This window comes from Leptosomus discolor, unplaced genomic scaffold, assembly GCF_034619465.1.
Source record: "Leptosomus discolor isolate bLepDis1 unplaced genomic scaffold, bLepDis1.hap2 HAP2_SCAFFOLD_41, whole genome shotgun sequence".
Classification (NCBI taxonomy): domain Eukaryota; kingdom Metazoa; phylum Chordata; class Aves; order Leptosomiformes; family Leptosomidae; genus Leptosomus; species Leptosomus discolor.
Window position 1 is genome coordinate 66644 of NW_028237908.1, and position 12993 is coordinate 79636.

At 52.5% G+C, this 12993-nt stretch overlaps 1 protein-coding gene across 1 annotated transcript; it reads right to left on the reverse strand.

The window, feature by feature from the left end:
- Positions 1–7421: 7421 nt before the first annotated feature.
- On the reverse strand, positions 7422–8042 carry LOC147412391 (olfactory receptor 14J1-like). Its single transcript, XM_086481381.1, has one exon. The coding sequence runs from the start codon at positions 8040–8042 to the stop codon at positions 7422–7424; it is 621 nt and encodes a 206-aa protein (XP_086337507.1).
- Positions 8043–12993: the final 4951 nt, after the last annotated feature.

A 12993-nucleotide genomic window follows, 5' to 3' on the forward strand; every position in this document is an offset into this window, starting at 1 on the left:
CACCACAGTAAGGACATGGCGCTTGCCTTGGCAGGTTCGTGGCAGTGTGATATAACCCATCTGTGAGGCCTCTCTGGATTGATATCGCAGCCACCATCCTTCACACCAGAGAGGCTTTGCTCGCTTGGCTCACTTGACTATGGTGCATGTGTCACACTCCTGAATAACACCTGCAATAGCTTCAGTGGTCAAGTGCACCCCTCCATCTCAAGCCCATCTGGACATTGAAGCTCTCCCTAGATGTCCTGACCCTACAGGATTCCACCAAGTTATGACTAGTTCTGTTGTGTTCCCAGTCTAGGTCCACCTCAGCCACTTCCATTGTTGTACCTGGTCTACTTGCTTGTTGTGTTGATGTTCCTCAGGGATTTCTCTGTCACTTCCCTTGCCCCTGGTGAGCGACTCCAGCTGTTGAACTACCTCACCCTCTAACTCCTGACTGGTGGCCCCACCATTCCAGTAGTGGAGGAGCCAGGCACCGCTCTGCTTGCCTCTCTGGCACCTGTTATATTGCTGCATTTCTCCAAGGTCTCTCAAGTTCAGTGACCTCGTAGTTTTGGTCTATTTTGGTGATTTTTATCAATTCTTCCTTCTATATCCATGCCAAAGAACAGCTTCATACTTCAACTTGTTCTCCTGCCTTACTAATAGATGGTACAGACCTGTCCACCTCTGTGTCTAGTGCTGCTTCTTTACTGCTGGGGTGATTCCTCTAGTGAGTTTGGGCTTGGGTTCCTATCTCATCCCAGGTGCCCTCAGGTGTGGTTTGGGTTCCCATCCCATCCATGGTGTCCTCCAGTGTTATGTCCATGTCATAGTCATGGCATCCTCAGTGGTGGCTTGGGTCCATATCTCAGCCAGGCTCTTCTGATAGCACTGAACCGATAGACACAGGCCAAGCCCCAGTACAGCCACAGGAGCTGCTGGGTTTCACTGGGGTAGGTAAGGCACCCTTCTGCTAGATAGTGTGTCCGTGTAGCCAGATTACCTGCTATTACAGGCTTCAAAGCACAGGCACTGCGAGGTGATAACCACCCGAGGCACCTGCCCAAACACCCTGACACCCAGGGACTGGCTGCCTCAGGGCATCTCTCAGAATCTCCTCACCATCAACTTCTCTCCTCTGCTGCCACAATTCCACACCAGATTGCACAGGCGTTAGGAGACAGGAACACTCTTAGCATGTAATTGCTGCATCATTATATCGAGACCCAAGACTTATCACCTCCCCTTCCTGAGAAGAACAAGTCTTCAATCAAGATAAGGACACCTCTGTTCTCCCAAAAGTAACAGATGGATCTACATTGAAGAGAAACACAAGTTGCTCAAGCCCAATGACTTTGCACTAGTCAATGATGGAAACATAGATCATAGAATCATGCAATAGTTTGGGTTCCAAGGGACCTCAAATTTCACCTAGTTTCAACCATCCTGCCATGACAGAGACACCCCCCACTAGACTAGGTTGCTCAAGGTTCCGTCCAACCTGGTCTTGAACACTGCCAGAGATGGAGCATCATCACCTTCATCAGGGATCCTGTTCCAGTGCCTCACCACCCTCAGGGTGAACAGCTTCTTCCTTGTACCTAGTGTAAATCTGCCCTTTCCCAACTTCTAACCATTACCCCTCGTCCTACCACTGCAGACCCTTGTAAAAAGTTCCTTCCCAGCCTTCTTGCAGGCCCCGTTTTGGTACTGGAAGGTATCAAATGTCTCCCCAGAGCCTTCTCTTTCCCAGGCTGAACAAGTCCAACTCTCTCAGCCTGTCCGCATAGGAACGCTGTTCCAACCCTCTGACCATCTTGGTAGCCCTCCTCTGGACTCGCTCCAGCTCATCCGTGTCTTTCTTCTGTTGGGGGCTCCAGAACTGGATGCAGTATTCCAGGTGGGGTTTCACGAGGTGTGGTAGTTTGATGTCTGGCAGGGTTTTGGTGTGATTTTAGTAGCGGGGAAGAGGGCTACAGAGATGGCTCCTTTAAGAGGCTTGGAGAAGCTCCCCCAGCTCCAATTTTGGACACTCCTCTAGCAAAGGCCAGACCAATGGCGCCTCTGCAAGTAACTATTTAAGAGTGAAAGAAGCGTTTGATTGCTCTCTTTGTTTTGTCTGTTTGTTTTGGTGAGCAGGTTAGAGACAACCATGTGGACACTCAGGTCAGTGAGGAAGGAGAGGGGGAGGTGTGCCTGGGCAAAGATTCCCCTGCAGCCTGTGGTGGGGTGGCGGGCTGAGCCCCTGCTGAGCATGGAGACCAGCGTTGGCCCAGAGGTTGGCCTGCAGCCTGTGGAGGAGCCCAGGCCGGAGTGGGGACTGGGCCTGAAGCAGACCATGACTCCAGCTGCACTGGAGCAGCCCGTCACTGGGAGGGCGGCAGCCCCGGGAGGGACCCACGCTGGGGTGATTCATGGCGAGCTGCGGCCCCACGGGAAAGGACTGACGTTGCAGCAGTTGGTGGAGGAATGTCTGCCATGAAAGGGACCCCACGGTGGGGTAGGGGTGGGCCACGAGGAGCTCTCTCTCTGAGGATGAAGGAGCAGTGGAAACATCTTGTGCCAGACTGACTGCAACCCCCATTCCCTGCCACCCCCCTGCACTGCTGGGGGGGGGGGGAAGAGAGCTGAGCCCGTCAAGACCAGAGGGGTGGTGGTGGGGAAGGTGTGTTGTATTTAAGAACTGGTTGTAGCTCTCATTATCCTTGATCACAGAATCACAGAATCACAGAATGTTAGGGGTTGGGAGGGACCCTGAAAGATCACCTAGTACAACCCCCCTGCCAAAGCAGGACCAATTACAGTTGGTCACACAGGAACATACCCAGTTGGGTTTTGGATGTCTCCAGGAAGGAGACTCCACAACCTCCCTGGGCAGCCTGTTCCAGTGCTCTGTCTCCCTCACAGTGAAAAAGTTTTTCGTTATGTTAATGTGAAACTTCCTAATATCCAGCTTGCACCCATTGCCCCTTGTCCTATGATTGACCATCACTGTAATTCTGGAGGAATATATTAAAGACCTGCTTTGCCACCTGCACATCCACAAGTCTAGAGACTAGAAGGGATCCACCCAAGAGTGCTGAGTGAGATGGTCAAACGACTCTCCATGGGTAAGCATGAGGGAGAAGCCAGAGGAGGCAGATATCCTGCTGGGGTAGATCACCCAACCAGGATGAAGAGGCAGATGAAGCATTCTACAAGTGACTGGGAGAAGTCTCACAATCGCTAGGCCATGTTCTTGTGGGAGAGTTCAACTTACCAGATGTCTGCTGGAAATAAAACACAGCAGGGCAGAAACAGCCTGGAAGGCTCCTGGAGTGTGTGGGAGGTAACTTCCTGACACAGCCGGTAAGGGAGCCTAACGGGGAGGTGCCTCGCTTGACCTACTGTTTACGAACAGAGAAGGACTGGTGGGAGATGTGGTAGTCAGAGGCTGTCTTAGGCTTAGCAACCATGAAATGATAGAGTTCTCGATTCTTGGTGAAATAAGGGGGGGGGGGGGGCAGCAAAATCACTGCCATGGACTTCCAGAGGGCTGACTTTGGGCTGTTCAGGTCACTGGTCGAGAGAGTCCCTTGGGAGACAGTCCTGAAGGGCAACGGGGTCCAGGAAGGCTGGACATTCTTCAAGGAGCAACTGTTAAAAACACAGGAGCAGGCTGTCCCCGTGTGCTGGAAGATGAACCGGTGGGAAAGATGACCGGGCTGGCTGAACAGGGAGATTTTGCTGGAACTCAGGGAGAAAAGGAGAGTTTACCACTTTTGGTAGAAAGGGAAGACAACTCGAGAAGAGGACAGGGATATTGTTCAGTCATGCAGAGGGAAAATTAGAGGGGTAAAACCCCAAATAGGCCTCAACTAGAACTCAAGCTGGCCACAGTCATGAGAGACAACAACAAATGTTTTTGCAAATACAATAACAACAGAAAGAGAGCCTAGGAGAATCTCCATCCTCTATTGGATGTGGGGGGGAACTTTGCCTCCAAGGATGAGGAAAAGGCTGAAGTACTTAATGCCTTCTTTGCCTCAGTCTTTAATAGTCAGACAAGCAATCTGCAAGGTAATCAACCCCTTGAGCTGGAAGATAGGGACCAAGAGCAGAATACATGCCCTGTAATTCAGAAGAAAGTAGTTAATGCCCTGCTTTGCCACCTGGACATTCACAAGTCTATGGGGCCAGATGGGATCTGCCCAAGAGGACTGAGGGAGCTGGCGGAGGAGCTGTCCGAAGCACTACCCATCATTATCACCAGTCCTGGACAATAGCGGAGGTCCCGGATGACTGGAGGCTTGCCAATGTGACACCCATCTCCAAGAAGGGCCGGAAGGAGGTTCTGGGGAACTACAGGCCTGTCGACCTGACCTCGGTACCGGGGAAGATTATGGAACTCACATGGCATGTGCAGGACAACCAGAGGATAAGGCCCAGTCTACAGGGGTTCTTGAAGGGCAGGTTCTGCTTGACCAACATGATCTCCTTCTATGACCAGGGAGCCCAAGTAGTTGATAAGGGAAAGGCTGTGGATGTTGTCTATCTGGACTTGAGTAAAGCCTTTGACACCGTCTCCCACAGCATTCTCCTAGGAAAGCTGGTGGCTCATGGCCTAGACTGGTCCACTCTACACTGGGTTAAAAACTGTCTGAACAGCAGAATACGGACAGGTGTGGTGAATGAAATTCAATCCAGATGGTGACTGGTCACAAGCAGTGTCCCCCAGGGCTCAGTGTTGGGGCCGATCTTAACATCTTTATCAATGATCTGGATGAAGGGATTGAGTGTTGCCTCAGTGAGTTTGCAGATGGCGCTAAATTGAGTGGGAGTTTGATCTCCTTGAGAGCAGGAAGGCTCTGCAGATGGATATGGCAAGGTTGGATCGATAGGCTGAGGCCAATTGTATGAGGTTCAACAAGGCCAAGTGCTGGGTCCTACACCTGAGGCACAACAACCCCACGCAACGCTACAGGCTTGGAGATGAGTGGCTGGGAAGCTGCCTGGCAGAAAATGTCCTGGGGGTGCTGGTCGACAGGCGGCTGACCATGAGCCGGTAGTGTGCCCAGGTGGTCAAGAAGGCCGACAGTATCTTGGTCTGTATCAGCAATGGTGTGGCCACCAGGGGTAGGGAGGTGATCGTGTCCCAGTATTCAGCACTGGTGGGACCTCTACTGCTGTGTACAGCTTTGGGCCCTTACTCCAAGAAAGACACTGAGGTGCTGGAGTGTCTCCAGGGATCGGCAACAAAGGTGGTGAACGTCCTGGAGAACAGCTCTTACGAGGAGTGGCTGAGGGAACTGGAGTTGTTTAGTCTGGAGAAGAGGAGGCTGAGGGCAGACCTCATCGCTCTCTACAACTGAGATGAGGTTGTGGTGAGGTGGGGATCAGTCTCTTCTCCCAAGTAACGAGCAATAGGACAAGAGGAAATGGCCTCAAGTTGCACCAGGGGAAGTTCTAGATTGGACATGAGGAAAAATTTCTTTACTGAAAGAGTGATCAAACGTTGGAACAGGCTGCCCAGGGAGGTGGTGGAGGTGTTCAAAACACGAGTTGATGTAGAACACAGATCCACGCCTGATGTCTGAGCCTGCTCAGGGGGGGAAGACAGGGTGGAAAAAAGGGAAAGGATAGAAAGGAGGAGAGGGGAGGGGAGCTGCCATGGCTTTGCCCCAGATCAGCAAGGCTTTCTCAAAATCTGAATCTGTCTGTGCTCCATCCACAGCCCTGGGCAGGAAGAGCCTCCTGACGGGAGCTATTCACATCAGCCAGGCCGGAACCTGGCAGGAGACAGGGCTCAGCCACCTAGGACGTTACAGGCACCCGCATAAACCATGAGCTTGCTCCTACCCTAATAGCTACAGTGCCACCACGGTCATTACAAGGAGATGCACATGCCAGGGGACACCTCTGGGCCTGTACCCTGCTTGGGATCATGTGATATCACAAGCAGCTTGTTGACAACTGAAGGAATCTTAAGAGCTCCTCAGCCACAAGTGACATCACAAGCTCCTGCACAACCCAGCTGCCTCCTCCCGCCCACTCACATCTCCATGGAAATAGGACAACACAAGCACCTTTACAAGCCACATGGCCTTTCATCCACTATCCCATACTCAGACAGAAGTTGTCTCAAAAGCACCTTTGCAGGCCAGGGCGCTACTTCTGATCTTGGTTCAAGGAAGCCCATCCCAGGGCTGCATTCAGGTGTTTCCCAGGGGAAGTTACTCTCAATGAGAAGTGACCTCAAGACACTGTCTGTCTCACAGGCCTTCATGGCACCCCTAAGAATAGCTGATGGCCCTTATGCTTGCTCAGGATGACCTCCCTACACATACACGATGGGCATGCTTATGTCTGCTCTGTACAATGCGAACATGGACTCCTGACCCAGTCCTTTGGTGTCCCTCTGTGGAGGAACAAGCAACCTCTGTGAGCCGGGGTGAGAGGCCAGTGCTGGACATGGTGATTGTTACTGGCCGCTCTGTGAGGATGGCCCTGGGGCAGCTCCTCTGGGGTGTGCAGGGAGCACAGGCACAGCCAGACTCTGCTCTGCGGGTCTCTCACAGGAGCTTGGTTGTGCAGGTCACTGCTGTGTGCCCCCTACCCTGCACAGTCACACACTTGAGCTACTCTGAATATTGGCACCTTCCTGCCCTGTCCCCACAAGCAAAGCAGCCCTGCTGGGATTGGTCCCACAGCAGGGAACGGAGGCCACTGAGAACGTTCATCCAGCCAGCATGCTGAGGAGATCCCCACACCGGGCACCTTGCAGCCCCATATGCCAAACTTGCTCCCCAGGACAGCAAGAAACAACTGGCCTTGGGGATCCTCAGGAAGGTCCTTTTGCCCCAGGGAAAGGGCAGCCTGACCCGAGCTGCCACCCACACCAAAGAGTTTCTTCTTCCATGTCCCCCCTGCACACACAAATGGTGCCCTGCACTTCTCCTTGGACATCCCATCTCCCCACAGAGACTTTTCCCTACAGAGCTCATCTATGTTGACCCAGATGGCCATTCCTGCACCCCCTCCCCAGGCTCCCACAGCCCCTGAACTGGTGGTGCTGCTCTGCAGAGCAAGTGGGCTGTGGTAGCCAGGGCCATACTGGTGAGGTTGAGAGGCAGACCCAGCTCAGGGTAACTAGTGCCCCCTCCCCTTCAGTACACAGACACTGCCCCCGCAGCTCCACAGAAGATCTTGGAGAAATTAACTCAGACAAGCAAGTCGGTGCAGGGTCCTTTATTTGGATTAAACACGTGGAGAGCACAGCTCCTTATTTACACAAAGTCTCTGGGTCACACAAGGCAGGCAGACACTGACATAGAAATACGATGAAAAATAAAAATATAGGGAGGGTTTATGGACAGCCTTAATACAACCAAGAAAAGATAAAACCAAAGAAACCAAACAACCTACGAAAGAGGCTGGCCCTGTAATGGGTTCTTTTATTAATGATATGCAGGGGAAGATGGGCAGTTCATTGATGCTTCTGAATAGCAACCAGTCATCAGTTTCCTCAGGGCATCCTTGAGCTCCTGGTTCCTCATGCTGTAGATGAGGGGGTTCACTACTGGAGGTACCACTGAATACAGAACTGCCATCACCAGGTACAGCGATGTGGAGGAGATGGAGGGGGGCTTCAGGTAGGCAAACATGGCAGTGCTGACAAAAAGGGAGACCACGGCCAGGTGAGGGAGGCAGGTGGAAAAGGCTTTGTGGCGTCCCTGCTCCGAGGGGATCCTAAGCACGTCCATGAAGATCCCCACGTAGGACAGCACGATGAACACGAAACAAAGAAAAGAAAAAATTACAGTAACCACAAGCAACCCAACCTCTCTTAGATAGTCATCTGAGCAGGAGAGCTTGAGGATCTGGGGGATTTCACAGAAGAACTGGTCCACAGCATTGCCTCGGCAGAGGGGCAGTGAAAATGTATTGGCCGTGTGTAGCACAGCATAGAGAAACCCACTGCCCCAGGCAGCTGCTGCCATGTGGACACAAGCTCTGCTGCCCAGGAGGGTCCCATAGTGCAGGGGTTTGCAGATGGCAACGTAGCGGTCATAGGCCATGACTGTGAGAAGATAAAACTCTGCTGAAATCAAGAGGACAAATAGAAAACACTGGGTAACACATCCTGAGTAGGAGATGGCCCTGGTATTCCAGAGGCAAGTGACCATGGCTTTGGGGAGAGTGGTGGAGAGGGAGCCCAGGTCGACGATGGAGAGGTTGAGGAGGAAGAAGTACATGGGGGTGTGGAGGTGGTGGTCACAGGCTATGGTGGTGATTATAAGTCCGTTGCCCAAGAGGGCAGCCAGGTAGATGCCAAGGAAGAGTCCGAAGGTCAACAGCTGCAGCTCCCGTGTGTCTACGAATGCCAGGAGGAGGAACTGGGTGATGGAGCTGGCATTCGACATTTTCACTGCAGGAATGGTGAACTGTTGAAAGATGAGAAGACATTGACAAGTGAGGACAGATTTCTCTGAGCCAGTCTTATGCCGTTTCTCACTGATAATCCCCGCAATGGCTACTTTTTTTTAGAAGACCTTCATTCAGTACCTTTTTGTGAGTTCAGGATTGACGAGCAGGGGCTCTGCCCATTGGCTCCAGAGAAGTCAGACCTGTGCTATTGCAGTGCTGTCAAACAGCCTGTGCATTCGGTAGGTGTTCCTCGCAATGGGTGCCTTCAGTTGAGTGAGAGGTATTTGCCTCAGTGACTGTGTGAAAATTGTCCCTGTTTATTGCAGTGCGATGGAGTCAGCACCCAGACCAGCTGTGTCTGAGAGGGAAGAGCCCAGGGAGGGACCCAGCCCTTCCAACTCTGCTGTCCTGAACAGCAAAGTCTGGGTCGGAATCACTCACGGCCAACACAGAACCTTTCTCCCCCCCATTTTCCATCTCCAGGCTCTCTCCAGACATAACAGCAGCGTGCCTGTGGGGGAGAATGGGGCTGTCACTAGGTTCCCACCCTCCCCTGCTGAATTGCCCCCAGCACAGGCGAAAGTCACTTCCAACTCATCATCCCAGGGAGATGGTCAGGTGCACAAAAGACAGTGCCCAGCATCTCCTAAATGGAGCCTTAACTTGATTCCAAGTCCCACACACTGAATTGCCCAGAGGCAGCCAGGAACAGTGTCTCAAATGTATCTGTGATACGTTACACTCTCCCGACAATCCAGAACTTCCACAAGCAAGAAAAAGAGCAGGAAGAATTGCAGGGAAATACCCTGATCCTTCTCTGAATGTGAAACAGCAGAGGAAGACAGCTGGCACTCAGGAAAGCCTTCTCCTTACACAGCAGAGCACAGCACCTCCACATTGGTGACATCGCAGGCCAGTTACTCTCAGTCCTTTTTCTCTGCAGAAGGAAAAGGTTTATGTGTCAGGAGAGATGCATCTTTACTGGGGATCTGTCCTTCCACCCGCAGCTTCTCCCCATAGCTGCATGAGGAGATACCTGGGCAGGCTGAGTGCTGATCCTGGCTGATGACAGATTCCCTGCCCAAGGTAACAGCCACATGAGGTGAAGAGACACTGCTTGGAAGGAGAGCCCTGGGCACCCCTGGCTGCACACCCACCTTCACACCTTCAAGCCACCCCCACTGGGCTTCACACCCCACAGCCATCCCCACCAGAAGGCAGCCGTCATGCCCTGTCCCTCTCACACTGCACTAGGGAAGCCCTGCTCTGCAGCCCGTCTTCCTCTTCTCCAGCACAGACAGATCCCAGAGGTTGGACACATTCAGGAGATCCTGCAAGGAACCACCGACACATCGCCCTGCACCCAGAGACTTACTGTGTCAGAGGCTGGGAAGAGTTCTCCTCCAGTGAGCTCTCAGCCATCCTCCCACTCTCCCCTGCCTTCAACCTCTCTCTGCCCCGCTCCTTTCTCCTTGGTGCCCACAGGCAGCCCCCTCAGCCCTGCTGCGCTTGGCAGAGCAGCTGCTGCTGGGCAGAGCTGTCTCCCTGCAGCTCTGCCTGCTTGCTAGGAGCTCTCTCTGTCCCAGGAGCCCAGCCCAGATCAGCACCAGAGAAGCAGCTCAAGATCTTTACATGATATCTCTGGTGGTTTTAGTGCTTAGTCCGTGAAACTCAGACACTGAGGGAAGGCTGAGGAAACCTCTTAAGGAGTCAAAGTCAGATGCAAACTCCAAACTTTCCTGGAGAACTAATGGGTTCCACTGAGGGACATTACTGACAAAGTCTCCCTGATGGCTGGTTGAAGGAGAAAACTGGAGGCAGTGAGGACAGGTAGGCAAAGGCGAGGTGAAGGTGGCTCTGATGCTGAGTAAACCTTGGTGTGCTTTAGGAAACCAAAAGAAAGCCCTGAATCCTCAGGCCCTGCAAGGCAGACCCTGTCCCTCACCCATTCCTCAGGGTTCTTCCTGGGGCAGGGTGATGTGGGGATGTGCAGTGCCAAGGGCAGGCCCAAGGTCCTCTGCTTCTGAGTTTGTCCTGGGTGGGCTGAGGAGGCTCTGAGGTGCTGGTGCCATAAGGCTGAGGTGTCTTCTGGTAGGCCTTGGGGGCTGAGACAACAGCCCTAGCCAAGGGGAGAAAGACCTCAGCTCTCTTGGGGGCTTTGTGTCTTGCCAGAGCCCTTGAGCATCTCCACCACAGGATGTCCTACAGTGTCCCACACCTGCGCTTGCCATTGCACCGTGCAGATCAGACTGCCCCCAGGAGAGGCCTGAGCAACGCCTGAGGGATCTGTTCTCCCTTCCCAGAGGCTGGAGGTCAGGACCTGTAGCCTTCATGGAACACCCCCAGGTTTACTCAACATCAGAGTGACCTTGCCTTTGCCTGCCTGGGATGAAGGGAGCTCCTGGCAAGAGGGCAGTGCTGCCAAGAGCTCTGGAGTGTCACTCTTCTCCCAGAATCACAGAACCAAGGAGGCCGGAAGGCAGCCAGCCACCACCTTTTCTGGGCTTCCCCTTCATGCTTGGTTTTAGCCAGCAGCTCCTTTCTCAGCCGTGCCAGCCTCCTGCCACCTTAATGTGACCTTCAGCATGTCAAGGTGGACCATTCTGGATTGTGAAGAGGAGATCCTTGATCATAAACACCTCTCTGCACTTGTCTTCTCTGATAGCTGTAGCCCATGGGATTTTTCCAAGGTGGTCCCTCAGCAGGCCAAAATCTGCTCTCTTGAAACCCTGATCTTTGCCTTCTTCCCTTTTCTCCTCATCCTCCAATCTACCTTCTCACCCTGGACTTTTCCATTCCTAACCAGCCTTTCTTGATTTGTAAACATTGTGGTTTAACCCCCACTAGATGTTAGGCACCACCCTGCAGCTTGCTTACATCCCTCCCCCAAACTCGGTGCGACAGGGGAAGAGGAAATGTAGAGTAAAAGCAAGAATATTTAAGATGGTGATTTGGGGTCATTGGCCTGCTTGTGTCTGTCTTCAACCTCTTGCACCCTCACCCCTCTATTCCCTAGTGGGGCACAGTCAAAACAGAGATGGCCTTGAGGCTTTTCAAACACTTTTCAGTATCAGCTAGAACATTCGTGTGTTCTCAGCATTGTTTTAGTCACAAATCTGAGACATAGCACCACAGGAGCTTTCACAAAAGAAGGAAGTCCAGGCCAGCCAGGCCCAGTCCAATCTCCCCACATTATTCCATCCCATTTCTGTCATAGTCAGGTCCCACACTAACCAAAATACCTTCATATACAACCACCCCCATTCAATCCTGCTGTTTACAGACAGGTATCATTGCTTTACCTATGGACCACCCCTCTCAAATGTCTAAGAAATTGTCTGTGAAGTGTCCACTAAGTTCATGTCATCCATAACTTCAGTTCCGATTTTTATGGTGGTTACGCAGGACAGGAAAGGTGTGTTGCGTGGAGTTACTGATCATGACAACTGGCTCAAGTTGGGTCAAGGTAACTGGCTCGATGGCTGAGCACAGGGTTGGTGGTGAATGGAGTTCAATCCAGATGGTGACTGGTCACAAGCAGTGTCCCCCAGGGCTCAGTGTTGGGGCCGATCTTAACATCTTTATCAATGATCTGGATGAAGGGATTGAGTGTTGCCTCAGTGAGTTTGCAGATGGCACTAAATTGAGTGGGAGTTTGATCTCCTTGAGAGCAGGAGGGCTCTGCAGATGGATATGGCAAGGTTGGATCGATAGGCTGAGGCCAATTGTATGAGGTTCAACAAGGCCAAGAGCCCAAGTCCTGCACCTGGGGCACAACAACCCCAAGCAGCACTATAGGCTTGGGGATGAGTGGCTGGAAAGCTGCCCGGTAGAAAAGGCCCTGGGGGTGCTGCTTGACAGCTGGCTGAACATGAGGCAGCAGTGTGCCCAGGTGGCCAAGAAGGCCAACAGCATCCTGGCCTGTATCAGCAATGGTGTGGCCAGCAGGAGTAGGGAGGTGTTTGTGCCCCTGTGCTCAGCACTTGTGAGGCCGCACCTCGAATGTTGTGTGCAGTTTTGGGACCCTCACTGCAAGAAAGACACTGAGGTGCTGGAGTGTGTTCAGAGAAGGGCAACGAAGCTGGTGAAGGGTCTGTAGAAGAGATCTTATGAGGAGCAGCTGAGGGAACGGGGGTTCTTTAGTCTGGAGAAAAGGAGGCTGAGGGCAGACCTCATCGCTCTCTACAACTACCTGAGAGGAGGTTGTAGTGAGGTTGGGGTCACTCTCTTCTCCCTAGGAAATAGTGGTAGGACAAGAGCAAATGACCTCAAGTTGCGCCAGGGGAAGTTTAGGTTGGACATGAAGTAACGCTTCTTTACTGAAAGAGTTGTGAAACATTGGAACAGGCTGGACAGGAAGTGGTGGAGCCACCATCCCTGGAGGTGCTCAAGAAACACGATTCCATGATTCTGATTGTTGCACTTGCCTAGATTTTTGAAACGTTCAGTTAGGTGATACCTGCTGCAGTACTTGCTAAAATATACAACTAAAACTTGCTGTTGATACTAAACTGGGAGGAATGGCTGACAAACCAGAAGGCTGTGCTGTCGTTCAGTGAGACCTGGACAGGCTGGAGAGGTGGGCGGGGAGGAACATAATGA

Coding starts and splice junctions, on each gene's coding strand:
- LOC147412391 (XM_086481381.1), bottom strand. CDS start 8,042: ATGGCCTATGACCGCTACGTTGCCATCTGCAAACCCCTGCACTATGGG.